At 43.6% G+C, this 26144-nt stretch overlaps 1 protein-coding gene across 5 annotated transcripts in view; it reads left to right on the forward strand.

The window, feature by feature from the left end:
* Nucleotides 1–9308: 9308 nt before the first annotated feature.
* Rcor3 (REST corepressor 3) overlaps nt 9309–26144 on the forward strand; it is a 40844-nt gene continuing 24008 nt past the window's right edge. For 4 of the 5 annotated variants that reach the window (XM_036201861.1, XM_036201863.1, XM_036201864.1 and 1 more), the window contains exons 1-7: nt 9309–9628; nt 9874–9930; nt 17600–17677; nt 20111–20163; nt 21975–22136; nt 24045–24169; nt 24794–24872. In XM_036201861.1, coding sequence (XP_036057754.1) covers nt 9466–9628; nt 9874–9930; nt 17600–17677; nt 20111–20163; nt 21975–22136; nt 24045–24169; nt 24794–24872 — 717 coding nt within the window. In that variant the 5' untranslated portion in view covers nt 9309–9465. Of the gene's footprint in view, nt 9629–9873; nt 9931–17599; nt 17678–18073; nt 18241–20110; nt 20164–21974; nt 22137–24044; nt 24170–24793; nt 24873–26144 lie in introns of those variants that run through there. The other variant, XM_036201862.1, reaches the window with a different exon arrangement.

Here is a 26144-nt window from a genome sequence, read left to right on the forward strand (position 1 = left end):
TTAGCACAGAGCACAGGACACACCCCAGGGACTGACCAGGGTTAGCACAATGCACAGGACACACCCCAGGGACTGACCAGCTGGTTAGCACAGAGCACAGGACACACCCCAGGGACTGACCAGGGTTAGCACAGTGCACAGGACACACCCCAGGGACTGACCAGGGTTAGCACAGTGCACAGGACACACCCCAGGGACTGACCAGCTGGTTAGCACAGAGCACAGGACACACCCCAGGGACTGACCAGGGTTAGCACAGAGCATAGGACACACCACAGGGACTGACCAGGGCTAGCACAATGCACAGCACACACCCAGGGACTGACCAGGGTTAGCACAGTGCACAGCACATACCCCAGGGACTGACCAGCTGGTTAGCACAGTGCACAGGACACACCCCAGGGACTGACCAGAGTTAGCACAGTGCACAGGACACACCCCAGGGACTGACCAGGGTTAGCACAGTGCACAGGACACACCCCAGGGACTGACCAGAGTTAGTACATTGCACAGGACACACCCCAGGGACTAACCAGCTGGTTAGCACATTGCACAGGACACACCCCAGGAACTGACCAGCTGGTTAGCACATTGCACAGGACACACCCCAGGAACTGACCAGGGTTAGCACAGTGCACAGGACACACCCCAGGGACTAACCAGGGTTAGCACAGTGCACAGGACACACCCCAGGGACTGACCAGGGTTAGCACAGTGCACAGCACACACCCCAGGGACTGACCAGCTGGTTAGCACAGTGCACAGGACACACCCCAGGGACTGACTAGGGTTAGCACAGTGCACAGCACACACCCCAGGGACTGACCAGGGGTTCCCTAGAGGACACCTGGGTCACCCTGACAAGTCATCTGCAGTCATCACTCGGGAACTCTCACATGAAGACACTGCTATCCTGGTTTCTTCTTTACGTGGCTGAACTTTGAATAACAACAAAAGTCGTAGCCATCTTAAAAGGTGGCCTGTGCTGGGACAGGTGTCCATCTGTAGATGTGTAAATGGAGATAGGCTGGCCTCAGAAATAATGTTCCAAGAAAAGGAGTTACAAGACTTGAAAGAAAATGGCCCCCAAAGGGAGTGGCACTGTTAGGTGTGGCCTTTTTGGAGGAAGTGTGTCACTGTGTGGGTGGGCTCTGAGGTCTCTTCTGCTCAAGCTTCTCTCAGTGCATCTGTCAGTCAACTTCCTGCAGCCTTCTGGTCAAGATGTAGCCTGCAGGCTGCCATGCTCCCCATCATAATGATAATGGACTGAACCTCCGAAACTGTAAAGCCACCCCCAATTAAATGTCTTATACGTGTTGCTGTGGTCATGGTGTCTTTTGTTGTTGTTGTTTTTCGAGACAGGGTTTCTGTGTAGCTTTGGAGCCTGTCTTGGACTAGCTTTGTAGACCAGGCTGGCCTCGAACTCAGAGATCCACCTGCCTCTACCTCCTGAGTGTTGAGATTAACAGGAGTGCACCACAACTGCCTGGCTAATGCCACTGACATTTTCTTTTCTTTTCTTTCTTTCTTTCTTTCTTTCTTTTTTTTTTTTTTTTTTTTTTTTTTGGTTTTTCGAGACAGGGTTTCTCTGTGTAGCTTTGTGCCTTTCCTGTAGACCAGGCTGGCCTTGAACTCACAGAGATCCACCTGCCTCTGCCTCCCGAGTGCTGGGATTAAAGGTGTGCACCACCACCGCCCCATCGTGTCTTTTCACAGCAATAAAAACTGTAACTAAACTGGGCAGTGGTGGCACTTTGGAGACAGAGGCAGGCAGATCTCTGTGAGTTTGAGGCCAGCCTGGTCTACAGAGTGAGTTCCAGGAAAGGCACAAAGCTACGCAGAGAAACCCTGTCTCAAGGAAAACACACACACACACACACACACACACACACACACACACACACACACAGGAAAAAAAAAAAAACTATAACTAAGACAAAGACCTTTGTCAGTTTCTTTTAGCTATTAAGATTGTATGGGTGAGCTGGCATGATGGTACTTACTAACAACTGGGAGACAGAGGCAGGTAGATCAAGTGCCCAGGGCCATATCTGGATATACAGTGAGTTCAAAGCCAGTCATGGGTATCTCAAAAAACAAGCAAACTAAAGGTTATTTGCTTGCCACCATCTTGTAAATAAACAAAGAACTAAATGGTGGGGTAAAGGCAGATTGAACCCAACATGAGCTGGCTTAACCTTAGGCCGTACTTCACAACACTGATTATTTTCATAATTAAACTTATACCAAGATAAACATTTCTGAATAAGGCAAGAGAATTAATAAATTCTTTGGCAAAATTTATAACAGAAAAGAAATCACTTGAAAGTTGAGTGAAGTGAACGAACAGGGCTTCTTATATTCTTTGTGTAGGCCTCCAGCAGCTGGCAGTGTAAGGTGCAGCCTGTGGTCATGGTGCTGTGGCGTTGTTTCAGACACCACTCTCCTCTTCCTCTACTTTTGAAGGGCTGTTATGGTTCTTTTAAATTGGTTGTTATTTTATTTACACTACAATAATTTGCTTTATCTGTTAGTTGATTCTTTAAACATGTATTCCTTAAACAGTAACATATACCCCCAGTAAAGAGTCCACAAGAAAAGAAAGACCCCCTTTCACCCCAAATCCTGACACATCCTCCTGAGGTAACCAGTTTTTAGGTACTCTTGAAATATTCTGAGCATATGTGGTTAACTATGCATACATATTTAATGATACTTTACAAAGGACACACACATGTAAGAATGCTGTATTTCTATTTGCACACTGACCTTGTGGGTGTAGGTGTGTGCACACTCATGTAAGAGCAAGTGGAGGCCACAGGACAACCTTAGGCATTATGTTTTTATTATTTTAAATTATGTGTTTATGTTGGTAGAGGAGATGGATGTTTGCGCATGAGCGACGGCCGTGGCCAGAAGTGTCTGGAGCTGAAGTCACATGTGCTATCTGATTTGAGTGCTGGTAACTGAACTCTGGTCCTCTGGAAGAGCAGCACGTGCTCTTAGCCCCAGAGCCATGTCTCGGAACCACTATAGATATTTTGAGACAGGACCTCTCACTTGTCTACAGTTCAAGTCCACTAGGCTGGCTGGTCGCTTTTTGTGAGGGTTATGGGGGCTGATCTAAGGTCAACAGAGTGTGTTTACTGGCTGAACTATCTTCCCTGCCCTGCATTCTGATTTTTCACTTAAAATATTTTCAAGATCTGTCTGCATTTGCTATAAGCAGGTGTGCTTCACTGTTTTTGAAAAGATCTTACATTCCATTATGTGTGATGTTTTTAAAAAGCCTTGCAGCCAAGCATGGTGGTACACGCCTTTAATCTCAGGACTCAGGAGGCAATGGCAGCTGGATCTCTGTGTGTTCAAGACCAGCTTAGCTTGGTCTACATAGTGAGTTCTAGGGCAGTCAGGGCTACAAAGAGAAATCCTGTCTCATAAATAAAATTAAAAGCTAAAAGCCAACAGCATCACTAATAAAACTAATTTAATTACATATAAAATTCTTGTGACATGTGTGCAAATGTCCAAATGTGCACAGGTATGCATGTGTATGTATGTGGAAGCTAGAGGTTGCTCTAGTTTTTGTTTTGTTTTGTGTTGAGACAGGGCCTCTTTATGTAGCCCCACCTGTCCAGAACTTTCTATTGGACCAGGCTCTCCTGGAACTCACAGAGCTGTCTCTACTTCCCTAGTACTGGTTAAAGGCTCGCCACCACACCTACCTGTTATGAGACAGTGTCTGTCCCAGATGCTATCAGGTTAACCAAACGCCCTTTAGAAAGTGATGTGTTTACTCCGGCTCCCAGTTCAGGATTATAACCCATCACTGGGGGGAAGTCAGTGGGTACTGCTTGTACACTTCAACTTGAGGGAACTCAGAATCACCTAGAAAACAAATCTCTTGAAACAAGTTTGTGTGGGATTATATACAGATTAGCTAGGATGGGAAGGCCTACCCTAAATGATGGCATCATTAGAGGCCGGAGTCTCAAACTCAAAAGTCGTAATGGAGCTGAGCATCAGCGTTCATTTGTCTGCTTCCCGACTGTAGATGCATGTGACCAGGCAGCTCACCCTCCTGCCATGGTGATGATGTCCCTGGTGTGGTGGACTACCGCCCTCAAACTGTGAGCCAAAACAGACCATCTCACTCTTCAGCTACTTTAGTTAGGAATTTTAGCATAGCTAGGAAGAAATTAACACCTCAACTCAAAACTTTCACACACACTAACACAGACACATGGGGTGGGGGTGGGGGCTCAAAACTTTTGTTTCAAAAGTGTAGTCATTTATTGTCTGGAGCTTTTTGTTTCCTCGTTACCATGAGAATGTTTCTGGAGTAGACTCACATTTACTGTATTTCTTCCTATTTCCTTCTTGGTCCACTGCGGTGGAGCTGTTCTGGTCATCAGTACCAGTGGCACTGCTCTTATCCAGATGGCTCATGACCTCTTTCCTGTGCAAGCACTTGAGGCCGATCTCCTGGACTTCTGGTCATCACGGGTCTCTTCAGACCTCTCTGTGTGGTTTGAATAAATGGTGTCCAACCATCTTTGGATTCCCCTATGTCCTCAGGCCTTTGGGGATTCCTTTGCCTTTTGATCTTTCAATGTTGGTGTTCTTGGTTTTTGCTTTCTACTTGCCCTTCCTGGGATCTGTTAAGTCTTGCTGTGATTTAAATGTATGTACTTCTTTGAAATCCATTATGTTAGAAACCCAGTGCAATAAGTAGTATTAAGAGGGCTGGCCCTTCAACGAAGTGATTAAGTCATAGGCAGAATTAGTGTTCCTATGAAGCAGAACATACCAGCACCTTGAGCTTGAACTGTTTTGTAACAATTTATACTGTTTATAAATTACCCAGGCTAATTTTGTTACAGTAGCGCAAATAGAACAAGATTGATCTCAAGACTTTGATTAGCTATAGTCAACCCCTAAGAAATCCCTCTCTCCTGCTCTGATCTCAATTACATATCCAGCTGCATGCTGGGTATCTCACTAAGCACCCAATACACCCCAAAATAAATTCACCGTTTCTCCTGAAATCGTGAGCTATGCAGTGTTGTTTACCATCTCGGTGGCTGACACAGTCACCCACAAAACCCTGGCACCAGCTTACCTTCATTCCATGTTACTCCCAACTCAGTTTCCCAGACTGTTCTAATTCCACCTACTCAGTGTGTCTGTCTGGCTACCATTGCTGCAACTCCAGCCTCGGTTCTTGACCACTGTCATAGATTTGTCCAATTCCCATTTTCCCTCTGAAATACTGATTGGATCCAGTGGCTTTCTGCTGAGACCTCCCTGATGGTTCTTTATCTGTAGGATAATTTGCCTAACCCTCTGTCTATTATTGTAAGAGGCTCTATGTGGCTCAGGCATTGTCTGCTCTAAGTTCTCTTCCCATTCCAGGAATACCCAACTATTTTTAGTTCTCTGGTACAATATCTGAACTCAGGGTTCGCTCTTTTCTATATTATTTTCTCTACCTACAATGCTTCCTTTACAAATTATGTTGACAAATTATAAAAGACACTATCTTTTATAACAAGGTCCACAAATTGATTTTTTTGTTACAACTTTTTTTTTAGATTTTATGTGTATAAATAAACGTTTTGTCTGAATGCACTTATGTGGACCATGTGTGTGGCTGGTGCCCTCAGAATCAGAAGAGGGCATTGGCTCCCCTAGAACTGGAGTTATGGATGGTTGTGAGTCACCATGCAGGTTGAACCGTCTCTCCAGCCCTTCAAATAAGGAAGTAACAGGATTTTTTTTTTTAACACATGGACATTCAGTTGCCCCAGAACAATTTATTACAATGGTCATTTTTTTCTACATGTCACTTGTTTATTCTCTGTCCTTATTCCAGTCCTCTCTGTGTGGCCAGAGGTCACACTTTAGGTGCCACCATCTTGCTTTTTAAGACATGGTCCCTAGAACTCACCAAATGGGCTAGGCTGGCCAGCTGAGGAGTCTCAGAAGTTCACCTGTCTCCACCTTGCCCAAGACACCACAAGAGGCCTGGTTTGTCACATGAGTTCTGAGGACTGAATTCAGGTCCTGTTTGCATGACGATGACTTTGTTAACTGGGATTACTTCCAAGGCCTATACTTTTTTAAATTATTAATAGCTGATAGGATAAACCCTCCAGCTTTACTGTTCTTCTAGATCTGTGGTTCTCAACCTTCCTAATGCTGTGACCTTTTTATATAGTTCCTCATGTTGTGGTGACCTCCAACCAGAAAATTTATTGTTGCTACTATATAACTGTAATTTTGCTTTTGTTATAAATCATATCTGTTTCCTGATAGTCTTAGGAGACTCCCATGAAAGTGTTGTTTGACCCCCCAAAGAAGTTTTGACCCACAAGTTGAGAACCACTGTTGTAGACTGTCTTGGCTGTCTTTAACCTTTACATTATACCATTTAAATTTTAGAATGAGTTAGCCAATTTATACACATATACACACAACCTGCTGGGATTCATTAAGATGAGATTAGAACTATAGATCCCTAGGGGGGATCTGATCACTGTATGTATTCAGTTGGTATTCTTTCTCAATAGCATTATTTTCAGCAGAGTTCTTGGGTGTCTTTCCAAAGACTCATTCCTAGATGTAGCAGGACAAGTCATTCCAAAAGCTAGTGGATCTTAATCCCTTGGCCTTCTAAATGTTGTCTTATTTGAAACGAAGGTCGCTGCCTATGTCCTTGCTTCTTCTGAAAGCAACATAATTATCAAGGACAAGCCCAGACATCATCAGGTAAGCACCATGCAAGTTAGCCTGCTGTGGGATATCTTTCTGTATGCTGTCAATATGTGTTGCTCTGATTGGTTAATAAATAAAGTTGCATTGGCCTATGGCAAGTCAGCTTAGAGGTAGGCGGGAAATCCAAGAGAGAAGAAAAGAGGGAGACACCAGCGCCGCCAAAGGAGCAGCAAGATACCAGCAGACCAGTAATGCCACAGCCACCTGGCAACTTATAGATTAATAGAAATAGGTTAAGTTATAAGAGCTACCTAGCGGGCTGAAGAGATGGCTCAGCAGTTAAGAGCACCGGCTGAAATTCCAGAGGACCCAGGTTCAATTAATTCCTAGCACCCAAATGGCTGCTCACAACTGTCCAGTTCCAAGGGATCTGATACCTTCACACCAATGTACATAAAATGAATTTAAATAAATCATTTTTTAAAAAGATCGAAAGTTTGTACAATATTTAAAAAAAAAAAAAAAGAGCTAGCTAGCAAGTAGCCTGCCATAGGCCAGACAATTGGTAACTAATATAAGCCTCTGAGTGATTATTTTATAAGTGGCTGCAGAACCACAGGGCCAGGAGGAACTGGAGAATCCTCAACCTTTACCTTATCTTTGTAACTCTGAGAAAATGTTAAAATAGGAAAAAAAACAAACTTAAATATTGCCAACAGACCAGGACCTTCCCCCCATCTCGCTGGGCATCACTAACCTAAAGCTCTCTTCTCCACCCGCTGCTCGATTTCCTCCTCTCTAATCACTTAGAAGAGGCGTTCCCGGGTTTTCTCCCTACGGCTCTCTCCTGTAGTGTCCGGTCCATTACTAACATCCTTTGGAGCCAGGCAAGCTTAAGATTTCCTTTTCTTGAGAAGCTAAACAGGAATTTGCTTTCCTTACACACACACACACACACACACACACACACACACACACACACACCCCTTCACCCAAGTTCTTTCCCCATAGGTGAATGTAGCCACCTTTGCTCTGGCCTTTTCTATATTCCAACAGAACCATTTTACTTCAAAGGTTTTAACTAATCGAGATGACATTGTCACAAAGGTCCCTGATTCTTCACAATGTTTTTGATTCCTAGTCTATATGTAGATTTCTTTTCACAGAAAATGCATGGGCAGTGTTGCAGAGTCGGGGTGTCGGAAAGCTTGCCTATTAAGAGGCCTTGAGTGTTTTTTTCTTGAGTTTCCTCTACATCGGGTCTGGCTTTTTTGTTCCAGGACCAAAGGAGCTGATGTTATAGGACTGAGTTGTGTCACGTTGATTAGAAGCCGGAACATAAAAACCAAAATATCAATGTACAGTTCACAATGAAAAAATGCAACTATCCAAAGCAATTGCTATTCATTTGTCCATGATATTTTTCCTTGCAGAAAATAAAAATCATGGAATTAAAATATTCTCCGGGTTTATTGTGATTCAAGTAAGTAATGGACACATAAGGCTTCCAAAGAGAAATTCAACTATTTCTATTACTAGAACCAGTTTCTGCACCTGGGCAAAGTATTCCCCCCCTTTAGACACGTATCCCAGAGTTTTCTTGGCTGAATTCTTCAGTAGATATAATTATTTCTCGGTTACGGAATTCTCAAGAACAGTTTTGACCTTCAAAAACTATTTTACTGTTGTTCCCAAATTCTTCAGGACACACACCTACAGACATAAAATTGACACAATACTCCTCCAAGGCCAGGCAGCATGTCATACAACAGATATCTTTAAATCTGGTGAAGAAAGGCAGTTCAGCCGAGGCTACCCAGTGAATCTTCTTCCAGCTGGATGGCAGCTGGCCTCACCTGTCTCTGCAGCAGGCCTCAACTCTCTCAAGAACCGCTCCAGGCCACTACAGGCCAGCGTCGACCCAGAAAGCACTCACTGGGGAGGGAGGGCAGGGTTCGGTCCTCATTTTATTTCTCCACTCAACGGCATTACTTCTTAAACAGCAAAAGAGAAAAAGCAAAGTGGAAAGTCTGTCCCCTCAGTTGCAGAGACGAGCTGCCTTGCCAGGTGGTTAGTGCCAGGTCTCCTCGCATCAGGTGGGACCCAGGTCTCGGAGTCGCCGTGCAAGGGCCACTACGAGACCAGAGGGAGGGAACGCGGCCCGCCACCAACCCGAGGCCGCCATCTCCTCCCCACCCGAGGCCAGCGTCGGCCGCTCGTCCCGGCAGCAGCCGCCACCCCCGGCCGCTCGTCACCCGGGCAGCGCCCGTCTGGTGCCGCGGACGCCACCCAGGCCGTGCCGGCCTCAGCTGGCCAACGTCCTTCCGCTCGGACAGGGCACAGAGTCGGCCTCGCTGCCCTCCGTGCGTCCTAGCCGCGAAGCCAGAGCCCCGGCGTCGCCTCTCGGCCGCGAGCGGTCGTGCGCTCGCGGAACCGGCCGGGGACGCGCAGGGTCTCGGGTCTCCAGCCGGAACCTCCCAAAGGCGGGGAGATCGGGGCCGCCCCGCGAGGAGCGCGCGGCCGCGAGGGGCGCTCGGCCGGCCGGGTGGCGCGGGGCGGCGGCGGCGGGGGAGGGGACAGAGGCGGGGCCGGGGCGGGTTGTTGTGGGGCGACTGCGCTACGGCCCGACCGGGGCGGTGATGGCGGCTCCATATTAACACCTCCTCCTCCTCCTCCTCCTCCGCGCTCCCGCCCGCGCCCGTCAGCCGTCTCCCCCTTCCCTGACGCCACCTCTCCCCCTCCTCTACCATGCCCGGCATGATGGAGAAAGGGCCCGAATTACTGGGGAAGAACCGATCGGCCAACGGCGGCGCCAAGAGCCCGGCGGGCGGCGGCGGCGGCTCCTCGGCCAACGGCGGGCTGCACTTCTCCGAGCCCGAGAGCGGCTGCAGCAGCGACGACGAGCACGGGGGTACCTCGCCGCGCTCCCCGCCCCGCCCGCCCGCTCGGCCCCCTCCCCGCGCCCTCCTCCCCTCGGAGCCGAGCCGCGGCCGCCGGAACTCCCGGTGCCGCCGCAGCCCCGACCCGCGCCTCCCCGCCCCCACCCGGCCGCGGCCTCGCCCGCGCTCCCGCGGCTTGAGAGCCTCCGCCTCGCCTTTCCCCGCGCCTCTCCGTATTTATTATCATTTTACCATATTTCTTGGCATTGCTTTGCAGATGTTGGGATGAGAGTCGGAGCTGAATACCAAGCTCGGATCCCTGAATTCGATCCAGGTAGATATATTTGCTCACAGGAAAACCCCGTCTCTCTCTCTCTCTCTCTTTACCCCCCATGCTTGCTCTGGGGTGACCAGCATCGGAATGGGGCAGTTACGGATGCGGGTGTGGGGAGCACCGGGAGAGGGCCGGGCAGGGCCGGGCAGGGCAAGGCATCGCGGGCTGGGAAGCTGAAAGGCTCGCTGGGCAGTGACACAGGGCGTGGGGGTGGATGTGTGCATGGCAAGGTGAACATGGTTCCCTCCCGCGGCACTTGCACGCTGCTGGCATCTCACCGAGGTCGCGGGTCCAAGGCCCGGGGCGCGGGGGGGCTGCAGAGCCGAGGGCTGCAGAAGAGGGCGTACGGGGTGTGTGTGCATGAACCTACCCCAGGTCAGATGCCCCACTGACCCACCCGGGGAACCAGGGGTTCAGCCGCGCTCAGGAGGCCCATGCTCCGCAGCCCCAGGCTGCTGTCATCCGCCCCGGCCAAGGGCGAGTCCTGCGACCCCCGGGCACACGGGATCTTGGCTTTTCTTTCCTTCGCGGCGGTGTGGACCTGGCCGGGGAAACGCCCGCGCCCGACACCGCCCCTCTGTCCTCCCTCCCCCAGCGCCGACCCGGCATGGGGGAGCCAGACCGCAGGACAGCGGCCGCGGCTGCCAAGGAGACATTTTCTCCGGAGCAGCCAGGTTCCAGCGCCCTCCGCCAGCGCAGCTTGCGGGCTCCTTCTCTACTTTTCTCCAAACAGGCTCCCTGGCGGTCACGGGATGTGAGGCTGCTCGGGGATTGGGCGAGAGTTCCGCATATAGAGGCGCCCTTGCGGGAGCCTCTGGGCCTGGAGTGCTCGGCTGCTCTAACCCAGCCAGCCAGACTCGCCGCCCCGCGGGCTCTGCCCCTCCTGGACCGCCCTCTCACTTTTCCTGCAGTCAGTTTTTGTCCAGAGAGCATTGTAACAGCGTTGCGAGAGTCAGCCGTTTGAGTTGGAGTTAGCCATGCACAGGGCTTACTTGTAATTTCACAGGGAAAACAGTCATGTCTGTTTAGTTGTAAGGGTATTCTAGAGGGCTTAGGTCCTTCTCCCCAAGAGGACAATGCAATATGTGATAGTTACCAGCTAGGTAGCAGCCCCTCTTGGGAGGGAGAAAGGTGAAGTAATGAGTTAAAAGCATGACTAGGAAGCTTCCGTCAGCTGGTGATTACCATCAGAGTGCTCACCAGATTTGGGTTACCTTCAGAGTGACACAGCTGTTGGAATGTTTTGTTGGAAGAAGTGGTGGGCTTCTAATAGTATTACATATTTTTGTGAAAAGTATTCTTCTTGATGGCATAGCTAGCTAGTGAATGGGTCCCTTCACATTACAAAGAAGCTTCGGGGCTTAGCTGCTGGAAAGAAGACACCTTCCGCTACGCACAGACTGAATTTAATTCTCAACTCTTGTTTTTGTTCTCTGAGCAAGTCACTGGCCTTCCCTGAGCTTCAATTTTCCTAGCTCTAAAAAGCTATTGCATGGAGTTCTTGCCAGGATTAAATGACTGGGCATATGGCAGTTACTCAGTGAAGATTAGATTTCATAATTAGGAAGAACGGTTGGAGCTTTTACTGGAACTCCTGTTTTTAATATTGGTGAAGTCATTTCCAGCAGCTGAAATATGTCATAAACACACCTATATCTTTCTGTCCAGTCAGGTCGATTTCAGTCAATGAGTGTTTCCCTGGTTGTGTGCAGTGATGAGGGGCTTGCTTGTGTGTGTGTTAGCACCAAAGAATTTGTCGTTTTTAAATATAAATCGTGCAACACATTTCAAACTGGGAAGAATAGTTCATCTGTCTAGGTGGTCTTACTTGCCACTGTTTGGACTTACTCACTAGCTGACCATTTGCTTGTTCCACCTACCTAGAGCATTTGTGAAAGGTGACAAAAAATGCTTCTGGATTAGAATGTCCGATGTATTTACTCTGACTTGTAATTGGCATTCTTAATAGAATAAGGATAAACCTCATATTACTTAAATTCACTCATTTTCTGCTCTACAGTGTAGCCCACAGATACAGTTAAAAGCACTTAACTGTGTGTGTGAATCACTAAGCTGCTTCTGTGCCTCCTGCTGCTGGTTTATGCTAAGTGTTGTATTGTTTTGCAAAGGTCTTATTTCATGTTCACTTAGTATAATAAGATGAAAATTTAGGCATTACTGTGGAAAAGATAATAGAAGAAAAAGACATTAGTTAATGATAGAAATTGAGAAATAGTAAGCTCCCCTTTTCTCCTTCATTACCCCCTTTTGTTTGTTTGTTTTTTTCAAAACAGGGTCTTTCTACATAGCCCTGGCTGTCCTGGAACTCAGGGTTAGAGCTAGGGGCTTCGAACTCAGAGATCCGCCTGCCTCTGCCTCTCCAGTACTGGGATTAAAGGTGTGCACCCCACCCCTCCCCCCATAAACCACTATTTTTATGGAAATTATTCACTCTAGCCATAGATATAAGTCCCTTGGAAGAAAAATTCCTTAGGTGCTGGGACTATTCTGATGAGAATGTAGGAAAGGAAGTGTCTTAGAAGAGATGATAATGGTGGTGTAGCAAGTATACCATAGAGACAGAGATGGATTACTGCTAGGTATCAGAAACCTGGGACAAACCCAGAGCTGCTAAGTAGAGTGGAGGTTTGTGTTGGAGTTCCTGAAGCTGGGCCTAGGGACAGTTTACCTTAAGTGGTCATGCTGATGTCTTCATGGTTTACTAACTAGATTCCTGATTGTTATCTTCCAGTTGTAAGTCAGTTTATGGGTTGGGACAGTTTACCTTAAGTGGTCATGCTGATGTCTTCATGGTTTACTAACTAGATTCCTGATTGTTATCTTCCAGATGTAAATCAATTGTTAACTAGTTCTGAAGGTTATCAGTTGTAAATCAGTTGTTTTACTAGTTCTTATACGATTTGCTGCCCCTGGGGAGTAGCTTTGCCTGGTGACCATATGCCTTCTAGTCTCGGAGGTACAGTTAGTTACCTGAGATAAACTACCTGACTTCTTCAGGCTTGTTTTCTTGTTCATAAAAGGAAGATTGTTAAGTACATCACCAGATTAAGTGAAAATATGTATGAAGCAGTGATTTGCAGACCCATAAAAGAAGTTTGAAGAGACAAAGAGTGACATATTTTAAAGTTGACCTCTCTTATTTGTTGCTGAGTTAAATAACTGATGAAGTATGTAATCTTTGATGTATTAAAGTATTAGTACTTTGAAACAAAATTATACTGTTTATTTTTAAATTAATCTATTTATAAACATTAATGTGATAGTATCCATTTTATAAAATACATTTTTTTTGTCTTTGAAGTGATTTTTGTGCATCTTCCCCACAGAATCTCCATAATATATTTGCATACTTAAAAGTGTATTACTGGGGACTGGGGAGATAGCTCAGTTGATAAGAGCTGTGCTGGCACGGAGACTTGAATCTGAATCACCAACATCTACTTAAAAGCCAGAACTAACTGCACATGCCTGTAACCCCAGCCTGGGGAACTGGAGACAGGCAGATAGATCCAGGGAGCTCCCTGGCCAGCCCGTCTAACCATAACGGCAAGCTTTGAGTTCAGTGAGAGATTCTGTCTCTTGGCAATGAGGCAGAAAGCAGTAGAGGAAGAAAGACATGGATTTCCTGTTGAAGTCTTCCTCCGGCCTTCACAGGGCTCAGGTACACTGAGACAGACACACAAAGTGCTTTATTGCTTGCCTGTCCAACTCCTCTGCTTCTTCACCTCCGTCCAACTTTCCATAACATCCTAGTGAACATAAAGTTCTGAGTGTTCAGTCTCTTCTGGCTCAAATTAGTGCATAATCAATTAAAACTGCAGTGTATGGTAACCACAGTAAAGGAGACCTTTAATGAGAAGCTTGGAACCCTGGGAGTTTTACATTTTTAGGAAATGTTCTCTCTGGAAGATAAGGAACATATTTGTTTAATGCGAGAGGACATTTACGACTAGAATGTCGGTGCGATACAGTCCTCCTTGCATACAGGGTCACAGGTTTCCTGGGTTGCACTGAGTAGAGCTGTGAAAGTTCATGACACTCCTCAGATTGCTTCAGAGTGTAAACGTAGGTGCTCTTTATCTGGGTTGGACCATTTAGTGTCTTTCAACTACAGTTGATGATAGGAGGCAAAACCTCAGATATCGGGGAGACCACAGTGTAGCTTAGATCTCAGGTGAGTTTTCAGGCAGATTATGTTGAGAAAGAACAGGAAACTTACAAGTCTGAAAGTTGAATTCCTTAAAACTTAGGGTGCTGGTGAGATAGTGCAGTAGACAAATGTGTACTCCACAAAGCATGAGGACCTCAGCTCAGGTTCTTGGCGCCACAGAAAGGCCAGGGATGGTGGTGCATACCAACTTCTGGGAAGGTGAAACAATTCCTGGGGCTCACTGGCTAGCCAGCCCGGCTGGAGCAGTGAGTTCTAGGTTTAGTGAGAAATTTTGTCTTAAAAAAAAAAATGAGTGTAGTCATGTGTGGTGGTGAATGCCTTTGATTCCATCAGAGGCAGAGGATTACTGGTGAGTTTGAGGTCAACCTGGTCTACAGAGTGGTAGTGAGTTCCAGAGCACCTAGGGCTACATAAATAGACCCTGTCTTAGGAAGCATAAAAATACAGGAGCCTGACAGAAGAAGACACTCTCTGTTGACCTCTGACCACCACGTTTTGTGTATACACACACCCAGGCATGTGCACACACACAGACCACATAATTTATTCATGCTTCTATGTCATGAGGAAAGTCTCCCCCCCATTTGAAGATATACACCCAGAATATAATATAGAACCTTGTTTATAAATAGTTCTTAAGTGTTGAGAGTATCTTAGCCTCACAATCTAAATTCTCAATTTAGTATATTTGTTCACCAAAGTCCTTTAATTTCTCAAAGGCAGTCTTGGAAAGTTACAGATTGTTGTTTTTCCATTTTGCACTTGGCTAGAAATCCTACCTTATTCCTTACACTTTGTATCTTAGTAGTTGGTTGTCCCATATGTGTACATTACCAACTTACCAATTTTACTTTTGAGCAGCTCTGAAGTAGATACTTATATATTACTGGAGTTTTGTTTTGTTTTGTTTTTGTTTTTTGACACAGGGTTTTTCCTTGTAGTTTTGGTGCCTGTCCTGGATCTCACTCTGTAGACCAGGCTGGCCTGGAACTCACAGAGATCCGCCTGGCTCTGCCTCCTGAGTGCTAGGATTAAAGGTGTGTGCCTCCGCCGCCCGGCTATTCCCTGTTATTATAGATGAGGGAAACTGAGGCATGAGAAGATATCTCCAAGGTGGCACACTTGCTGTGACTGGGAGTCTGAAATCTGTGATCTATACTCTTTCCTGTAAAGGTCTTTATTTCTTGGGCCTAGTTGACAGGTGATATAATATTGAAAAAGTTGGAGTCCATAACTGGGGAAAGATCACTGAAATGCCAACTTGGGCATTCTTGGTTGTTAGGCCACTTGCATAAACACCCTTATCATCCCACACTAGAAGAACAGCTAGTGTCCTCAAGGGGGATACTGGTTTCTGTCATATTAGACCTTTAATTACAATATGGAAAGTTTGGGGGAGAATCATAACTGGTATTTTAAATGGAGAAAAAACAACATTCATTTAAGAGGAGCTATTTAATGAGACACATCACTTTCTGTAATTCAAGAATGAGTTCCATGGGCTGGAGCGATGGCTCAGTGGAGATGGGTGCTGGCCACCAAGCATGGGCCGTGGCATGAATAGAGAGAGCCACAGTACACATGCTAATGTGAAAAAGTGTTTTAAAGAAGGGGTTCAAGAAAATACATTTACTTATCATGGAGTACTATCAAGACTTGAGACTTAATAGAAGCTTTTATTTGCTGTGTCGTGTTCTATTAAGGAACATTTTTAATGATCTTATGGCCACAGTTTCACACAATGTGTAAAAAGAATCTGTTCTATGGTGAAGAATTGAAGTTAGGCTATTCACTGGAAACATTTGATTTTTTTAAGGTAAAGGCTTGGACGCCATTTCTTTCCTTTCCATTGAATTAATTGACTTTTGCATTTATAAGCTTTTGTTGTTTTGGTTTTTTTTGTTTTGTTTTAACCTGTCAGGCCCATGACTAAGAATTAAAACTCTTAATATTGAAAGTGTTTTGGTTTGGTTGTGTTTGGTTTCCTTTTTAATCTTATTGTTTGACATTTTGTTTGCTTGCTTGGTTGGTTGGAAGAGTTTTACTACAGAAGCCTGCTTCAAACTCTGGATCTTCCCACCTAATCCTCCACTCCAGAGTGTCTCACACCCTGCTGGTACTGGGGTGGATTTGTTTTGAGATAACCCAAGCTGGCCTTGAACCCCCAATCTTCTGTTTCTGCCTACCAAACAATGGGATTACAGATATGCACCAGTTTTTAAAGAATGGCTCAAAAGTTCATTTTCATTATCTTAATAAGCTTCTGACGCAGATTTTTTGTGAAGATTTTTAAGTTCCTCTTTTTGTCACTTTTTTCTTAAAGACACAACATAATAGAAAGGTTTTGCTTTTAACTATGTTTGCGTAGTTGAGATAAGTTTTTCTAATACTTAGATAACCCATTCACCATCCTTAATTTTTCAGATTATAGGTTTAAAATCATATTTTATTAGTATGATTCTCTCAACTAAAAATTCTTACCAAACATTTAGTAGTATATGATAATTCTCCAAAAGTGAAGTAAATAATATGCCTGATAACTAGCTTCTCTGTGTAGAAATTGTAGTAAGGACTGTCTCTATTCCAAATACCTTATAATAATCACAGTTTAACTTCAGAATTTTATTATTATTTTATGTGGTTAATTTGAAATTCTGACTGTTAGTGGTAAATAGATATCTGCCTCATGAAAAGCAGTGATCTTAAAACATGGCAGCAGTGCTTAATGTGTTCATAGTTTTAACTAACCTGTAGCTAGGGATTGAGTAGAAGCCAGAAAAAGATTCCTGTTTAATTAAAGTCTCTATAGGCATGAAGCAGCCTTGGTTAGCTGTGCAGGTTCCATTCATCCCATTCATTTCAGCCTCAGTAGGAAGGCTTGATGTTTTGGACTTTATAGATTATACCATGAGAAATACATAGGAAAGGAAAGTGTACTTCTAGACTTAACCAGATTGTGTGAAGAAGAAATTGTGTTAACTTTTATGCCTTTGACTTGGAGCATACGTCTTTATAAATATAAAGTGTAATAAAATTTAAGTTTGAAAAGGAAAGCTGGCAGACTTGGGAATAAGATAAAATACAAGCCATGAACGTAGGCGCTAGTGTTTTTAAGTCAGAGTAGTCATGGCCTGTCTAGACACAGAGCAGAGCACTGTTGAGGCAGATGTTCTGTGGGGGAGGGGTCAGTTTTGAGTGACTATCCCTACTTCATGTACAGAGACCAGATGAGTCAGCCACCTCTCAGGTGACCAGAAGGTGTGGTTGCTTCAGGAAGTCTTCACAGTGGGGGCAGAGCTATACAGCAGCTTCCTTCCTTCCAAAGCTAGGTGATTTCCTGTCCTTGGTGTAAGGCTTTCCTTTCTGTCTTTGCCCTTCTTTGCAGGTATGATACTAAAACAAATACAATTTGGCTTGTGTTTACTTGGAATATAAGTTAAAAAACTTTCATATTCAAAATCATTAATTTTTCCTCAGGTGCTACCAAGTACACAGATAAAGACAATGGAGGGATGCTTGTGTGGTCGCCTTACCACAGTGTCCCAGATGCCAAATGTAAGTTGTTTTCTGAGACTGAGTGTTAAGATGTGTAGGGAATCGGCCTGTTCAAAATATAATTTGCATTTGTTTTTGAGTCTTTTAGATTCTCTTAAGAATTGAATTACCTTTGTTTTCTTTTCTTTTCTTCTTCTTTTTTTTTTTAATGGAAACCTCCATGATATTAGAATGCTTTTCCTTTTGAAAGATAGTAAATTTGATCATTTCAGTTTGTGTCAGGCCCATGAAGAATGCAAAAACCTAGGCTCTGATGGCTTTGCTGCTTAAATCCTCAAGCAGGGGAGGGAGTTACTATGTAGACCACTGCACAGGCTTTTCCTGTCTATGGAGCAGTGAAAGACATGCCTTCAAACTTCAGAGAGCCCACTCATTACCATTTTAAAGAGGGAAGGTGAGAACTGACTTCAGCAGCCATCAGGTCATCTTGTGCTCTCCATTTCTGGACTGAGACCTTCTGGATCCCTGACCACGCACTTCTTGAATCATGTGTGGCTTTAGACCTCAGTGTGATGTAGCGGACCTGAATCCTTTGCGGCACATCAGATATAGGAAACACACAGGTAACAACATTAAGATCCCCACCCTCCATTCAGCTATCAAATTTATGAAATAACAACAGCAGCTACACTAAGCAGCCATTGTAGCAGACATTAAATACGCTTGCCTTTAAAAGTATTTCCTAGCATCATTTGAACGTATGTCTCGTGATTTATTTAGTCTTGAGAAAAATGGCCATGTCCTGTCTATCCTGTGCACAGAGTCTAATCATGCTAATCGATGCAATTAAGAGAAAAAAAAAATGGAAACTGAATATGTGTCTGCATACTTAGTAATCCCGCTAACTTAAAAGCATTAGAGTACTAGGTCGAGTTTCACCCACTGTTAAGCTAGGGATCCTATGCCCTTTCAATAAGAAACATGTACAGAGAACTGGAAAGTAGTTTGCTCATTATCACATACAGAGGATTTCATTCCTAAAACGGGCATCAGGGTGTCATGGATTTCGCTGTTTGGTACGATAGTGCATTTGTAACAAAGTGAAAAACAAAATGCAGAAAGGTGACATGACCATCAGGGTGGTGTCCGCAGGGATGTCCAGAGCAAGACTGTGGCAATGACCAGCCCTGGGTATATTGTGTGTTAGAATCTCCTAAAAAGTACTGGTGTCTGACTAGCCCACATCTTCAGAGGCACAGCCTGAACAAACTTTTAAAGCTCTGTCTCGGTTCTAATGCCCATCCAGGCCTGAGACCACTTCTGGACAAGTGACATAGCTTGCTATAGAAAGGACTATAATATATTTCCGTTATATTTATTCAGCATCTATCTAGGTCTGTAGTGAGTGTACTTAAGAGGATTCTGAGCAAAATATAATACATGGATTTTCTGTATCAGATTATACTTAGGAGAGGGTATAATATAGAATCCATTTAAAAATAACCATTCTAGCATATTTATAATAGCATATTAATAAATTGTAATATTCAATAATAATAGCAGATCCCTGGAAGCACTCCTGAGCACTTTCTGAGTGTTAACTCATTCAATCATGAGAGACTGTATTGTTTTATCCTGAATTTAGAGCAGGAAACTAAAATATGAAAGTTCAAATTACCCCACCAAAGTTAAAAGTACTAGAAATGAATAGAAAAGCAAGTTCAGGTAGACAGTAGCTGTTGCAGGGTCAGAATTCTTAAGATTTCTGCTTCTTAAAAATATGTTTAAAGAATTAATTACATGTACATATGTGTGAAAAATAATTTTAAAAGGGTAAAGGAGTGACCATGGACACCACATAAAAGAGGATCTTGAATGTAACAGATTCCTTGATAATGAGGCCTTGAAATAGCGAGCACATCACTATTAAAACTGCTCATCTGAATTACTCCGTCCACTGAATTACATGTGGCAGATGAGTGAAACCAGAATACCTGAGTGCTTGGAAAGAAGCAGAGATGCCAGGAGGGGCGTTTAAGGATATCTATGCACATCGGCACACCGTCTGTGTAGCTTGCAGAACTGTGGATGAGTCATCCTCCTTTAGAAATATGAGAAAGGGTCTTACACAGCCAAGTATTTCAAAGATGATCTTAGGATTTTACAGTGTAATTGGGTTCCATTGTCTACTTCCACACGAGTGGTTGTCAGCATACAAAAATAATTATAGTAATGTCACTTAATTCAGTAATAATTATATCATAGATAGCCATAGGCTTGCCAGGTTAAATGAAATTTTAAGCCAGGTGAGAAGCCACTGGCTCTGTGTGTAGCCCTCCTTTAGTAACATTTCAGGATGCTAGCTTTGGCTATTTTTTCTTTTTTTTACTCAGAATAAGAAATTATTTTGCAATGTTTAAAAAAAAAAAAAAACAACTAGATCTGAGAAATTGAAGTTTATGAAAGTAATGACATGACATTGTTCCATTACAGTGGATGAGTACATCGCCATTGCAAAAGAGAGGCATGGCTACAATGTGGAACAGGTACATAGAACTGTGTGTGTCTGTGTTTATGTATGCACATGTGCAGGCTGGAGCATGTACCCATGTGTCAGCCTGTGGAGGCCGGAGGTCAGCATCAGGCTGTCTTCTTGATCACATCCACTTTTCTTTTTCTTTTTTTCATCCCAAAAGACCGGGTCTCATTACGTTCCTCAAGTTGGCAGTCACGCTGCCTCAGCTGGGACTGCAGGTGTATGGCACCAGCCCCTGCTTTGAGGTAGAGACCCTTAAAGCTCATCTAGCCAAATATCCCATCCTTGGCCAGAATCATCAATTGGCTTGCTTTTAGAGAGAAAGGTCAAGTTTGTGTGAGTGGATCGCTGAGCGCTCATGTCACAGTGCTACACTAAAAATGGAGCTTTTGAAATTGACATGCTCGTCTATAGAGCTAAACATAAATTGACCTTGTGAAGCTTTTTTTTTTTTTGGTTTTTTTTTTTTTTTTTTTTTTTTTTTTTGGTTTTTCTTGAGACAGGGTTTCTCTGTGTAGCTTTGCGCCTTTCCTGGAACTCGCTTTGGAGACAGGCTGGCCTTGAACTCACAGAGATCCACCTGGCTCTGCCTCCCGAGTGCTGGGATTACAGGCGTGCGCCACCACCGCCCGGCTCTTGTGAAGCTTTTGTTAGACTATGGTTTTAGTTTTTTGTTTGTTTGTTTGGAAAGTGGTTTTTGTTTGATTTTGAGACAGTGTCTTGCTGTATAACCTTGACTGGCCTAGAATTTGCAATGATCCTCCTGCCTCTGACTCCCCAGTGCTAGGATTATAGCCATGCTTATTACCCATCTTGTTTGGATGTACCTTTGTTTGTTTGTTTGTTTGTTTGAGGCAGGGTTTCTCTATGTATTCCTGGCTGTCTTAGAGCTCAGCATATAGACCAGCCTGGCCTCAAACTCAGAATTCTCCGGTCTCTGACTTCCCAGTGTTGAGATTAGAGGCCTGCCTTCTTTATTAATCTTTGAGAAAGTTAATCTTCCAAAATATGAGTATGTATATATTGGTTTATTTTCCTGTTTATGTTACAATTCCATTATTAAAATACAGAAACTTACTTTTAAACTCAACACTAAAATTCTGTCTCTTTTTTAACAGAATGAAAGCTTATTCATTAAATAATACTTAATACCTTATAGTAAAGTTAGAGCCTTGCTACTAGAATAGAGGGAAGAATAATGCATTCTTAGAAATGACTTGCCAGTGAAGTCACTGAAGTTATTTAGATGACTTCTAATAATTATATGTATACATTATGGTAACAGCAAAATAAATATACAACTATTTTATTAAATATGTGATAAAAATAATTAAACAGAGGTGGTCTCAGTGAAAGTGCCCTCAATATTAGAACTGCTGAGTGTACAACATGATTATAAAGGTCAAAGCTTGATATCCATCTGCTGAGTCCAACTGAATATTTCTGGTTCCTGTGTTATAATTGATAATTTTATTCAGTTAATGATCGCGGTCACTTACTGGATAGCTTTCTTTTAGACTGTTTTTCCCTACATATTGACAAATGACATATTGATAAAACGTGAGCAAAAGTCATGTTGTGAGCTGTAGAGTTAAAGTCACTCCGCTCTAAGTCACTCTTTTCTTACTTCTGCCACATGTATGACACATATAAACACTTGTTCTGAGGCCCCAGCTTACAGTCAATAAACAGGTCGTTACCCGTTAGAGGCCCCAAACTAAATTTATCTTAAGTTGAAATCCTAGGCTCAGATGTATGTGTAACTCTTAAGAGTGTCGGAAGTAAGTCCTTTAAAATTAAAGGGATGGTTTCTCTTCCAAGGCACTTGGCATGTTGTTCTGGCACAAACATAACATTGAGAAGTCCCTTGCGGATCTCCCCAATTTCACTCCCTTTCCGGATGAGTGGACAGTGGAAGACAAAGTCCTATTTGAACAAGCCTTTAGTTTTCACGGGAAGAGCTTCCACAGGATTCAACAAATGGTATGGTAATTTTGGTCTTACTTGAATTATCATTATGGTAATTATCTTATGATACTGTTGAACACTGCCCACCTATTAAATATAAAATGTTTTCTATTTTAATATTAAAAAGTATTTGAAATGACTGTATTTGCATACAACATTTTCTACAATCATCCGTGCATAACAGGTGTGTGCTTTTTCATTAGTAAATTGGTTTTTATCCGGTCTCAAGTGAGTAATAGCTACTAAGTTTGGTGGTTGTTTTTTATGGGGAAATAATAATTTAACTTTATTTTTTAAGGTTTCAATTTTTAACTTTAGGATTTTCTTTCATTTTGAATATGAAAATCCATATTTTTAATCTTAATTTTTGAGAGAATGCATGAGCACTATATCTACATCACTTCTCCTCTAGACTCTTCCCATGTTCCCCACCTCCCTTTCAAGTTTATGACCACCTTAATTACTATTGTTACATACATGTGTGTATATATGCACATGCACATGTACATACAACCTACTAAAACCATTTAGTGTTGCTCAAATGTCTGTGTGTCCAGTGCTGACCACTTGGAATTAGACAGACTAATTCAAAGGCAGTACCTGGACAATACTGAAGTAACACAAAAATGTAAAGACTGGCATAATTCTAATGTGGAAGTCCATCTTAAGTCTGTGTGTTACGTCAGCATTGTCTGGGAACTCTTGGGGGTTATTGGTGCTGTTTTGTCTTTCTTTCTTTCTTTCTTTCTTTCTCTCTCTCTCTCTCTCTCTCTCTCTCTCTCTTTCTTTCTTTCTTTTTTTTTTCTGGAGCTGAGGACCGAACCCAGAGTCTTGGGCTTGCTAGGCAAGCGCTCTACCACTGAGCTAAATCCCCAACCCTGACTTTCATTTTTTTCAAGGGAAAATGTCTATATTGCTAATGGTATGGTCTGTGTTGCTAGCTCTTAAATTTTTAGTATTGCATCAAAATAATGCACATCTGAGCAGTTGGCACTTTGTACATTTTAAGCAATGTACATCTTCATGACTTCCGTAATTGAAGGGAACATTTTGGTAGGTAGTTCACATCCTGCTTGCCAGTGTGACACACCTGTGCATATGATCGTCAGCCACTGTAATAGTCAAAGGCTGTTCAGGGGTTAAGATCTGTCTGCTTTATTTACTAAGATCCAGATTTAAAACTAAAGTGATTTTAAAGTTCATTGTGAAGTACTGAGTAGCTCTTCTTTGTTACATGAAAGAGGCCAGACTCCAAAGGCCACACTGTAGGAGTCTGTGGTATGAAACTTACGTTGATTTCAGTCATATACCAAAGCTCTGAATGAGAGAAAAGAGAGTTGAGTAACCCTAAGGAAGCAAATGCTGTAAGGAAGCAAATGCTGAATGCTGGCATGGCTGTGCTGGGGACCTTGGGGGACGTTCTCATTAAGTTAGTTTGTGGCATACCCTCCTCCCCATCAACCCACTCCCCAGAAAAGACAGTAACATTGGTTCAGCAGTGTCAATGACACTGGTGTAATGGAGTTCTGTGACTTCCACAGTGCTTTTTAGTTCTTGTCATGCATGACTCACAAGTTTATTCCTTAAATCTCCCCTGCTGCTCAGAAGTCTTTTTGGTTTTTTCAAGACAAGGTTCCTCTGTGTAATAGCCTTGGCTGTCCTGGAACTCGCTCAGTAGATCAGGTTGTTGTCGAACTCACAAGATCCACCTGTCTCTGCCTACTGAGTGCTGGGATTAAAGACGTGCACCACCACCGCCCAGCCACTCAGAAGTCTAGGTTCTTATCATTCATAAAGGTACCCATGACATAGTTTTTACTTGTACCTTGATTATCAAAGAATATGATATTGATATCCATTTGTTGATTAGAGTTTTTGAATTAAGCTTTCCAATAGTAATGGGGATTTTTTTTTTTTTTTAAGCTTCCAGATAAGACAATTGCAAGTCTTGTAAAGTATTATTATTCTTGGAAAAAAACTCGCTCAAGGACAAGTTTGATGGATCGCCAGGCCCGTAAACTAGCCAATAGACACAATCAGGGTGACAGGTAGGTTGAATGCTTTCCTTTATTGGGGACTTGTCACTGGGTTGTGTATTTTTCATGAGACAGAAAGCTGCTACAGCACTGTCTGCTGTGAGGAAGAGCCACGTGGAGTGGCTCTTGATTGTCTTGATTGTCAACTTCTCTACTCTATGGCTTCTTTAGTGTTGGCTGTTCAGTGTGAATTAGAGACATCCTGTGGATGTAACTTGGTGGTAGAGTACTGGCATTTGTGAGGCCTGGGTTCCATCCCCAGTCCTCCATACACAAATATATATTAAAGAATATGTTCTGTGCAAAAGGGCCTCTGTACAGTTACTGAAGTAACATTCCTGAGTAGTTAAGGTCCCCATTACTATGATTGCGTTTTGTCTCTTTACACCAAGTACACAGAGCTGAAGTTACCAGCATTACATCAAACTACGCATGTTCTCTCCCCAAGTGGTACTTGTAAATGTCTTCCCCACTGAAGCTCTGACTTTTTAGCTAACAGTGTTGTTTAAATGGTTCTGTAAGCCCCAAAGGATGAATGTTGCTTAGAAATCTGGGTTACAGCTGTTCTTCCCAGTGACAGTTGTTAGGAATGTGTAGTAAAGTTACTAGACAATCCACTAATCTTGTTTCTTTCAGTGATGATGATGTGGAAGAAACACACCCAATGGACGGGAATGACAGTGACTATGACCCAAAAAAAGAAGCCAAGAAAGAGGTGATGATCCTTAAAAGTCCTTGTCCTTGTTACAGTAGCCTACTCATAAAGATTGACCTGACACTCTACATTGAGGACTTAGAAGTCCTTGTCCTTGTTACAGTAGCCTACTCATAAATTGACCTGACACTCTACATTAAGGGGGTAAAGAGGCCTAGAGCCAGATGTGGTGGTGCATGCCTTTAATCCCAGCACTTGGGAGGCAGAGGCAGGCAGATCTCTGTGCATTTGGGGCCAGCCTGGTCTACTTAGAGAGTTCCAGGCCATCAAGGACTACACAATGAGACCCTGTCTCAAAAATAAGATGAAAAGGGAGGTTGGAGAGGTGACTTGGTGGTTAAGAGCACTTACTGTCCTTTCAGGACTGGAATCTGGTTCTCAGCACTCAGGTCTGTCCTGTAACTCCAGGAGATCTGCCACCTCTGCCTCAGTGCGCATACACACAAACACACTCACATACAAATAATTAAAAATAAACCTTTGGGGAAATGAGGAAAGACTTTCCTATAGTGGTTTCGAAAGTGGCTTTCAATGGCGATTTCAAGTTTGGGAACTCCTGTAATTTTCAGAACCTCTACTAGCTGTGAAGTAGAAGTGTTGGGATATCTCCTCTAGTCACAGATGGAACGGCTGTCACAACTCCTAGTCTGTAATCCATTAAAAAAATTAAACTCACCTTTACATGGTAAGATTTGTTAGGTAAAATTTTAGGGTTTCTGGTTTTGTTACCCGATTTTTCTCAGAACTGTTTTTTCCATGTTATAGCAAATTAGAAAGTAGTAGCAGGTATATGGAGAGCAGTGAACACTGAACGCTGGCTCAGTGAGAGGTGGAAGAACCATAGGACAGTGCTCAGCTGCCTCAGTGTGCTGATGATAAGGAGACTTACAATCATTAAGAAAAGGCTAAATTGATACACATGCTGTTTGATAAGGTAAGGAATTACGTATTTGTAAAGTGTTCACAGTGTTGCCAGGTGAAGGCTGGTGAGGAGAGGCAGCTTTGGAGTCAGCAGTAAGCACAGCACTGGAGTGGACGTGGCCGCCACCTCTGTCTCAGCCTGGGTTCCATGTGTGTGAATCGTCATCTCCTCACAGCAGTTACTGTCAGGAGACCCTATTAGTCTTCCCTTCCCTTGAGTTTCTCCACTGACATTTTGAAATCCTAGATGACCTCAACTTGATGCTTTCTAACTTTCCTAACTTTTAGATTTTAATAATTTCCGAACGCCAGCTACTTCAGATCCCTCAATTTTGTCATCTCTCTTGTCCA

The sequence above is a fragment of the Onychomys torridus genome, chromosome 11 (genome assembly GCF_903995425.1).
Source record: "Onychomys torridus chromosome 11, mOncTor1.1, whole genome shotgun sequence".
Taxonomy (NCBI): Eukaryota; Metazoa; Chordata; class Mammalia; order Rodentia; family Cricetidae; genus Onychomys; species Onychomys torridus.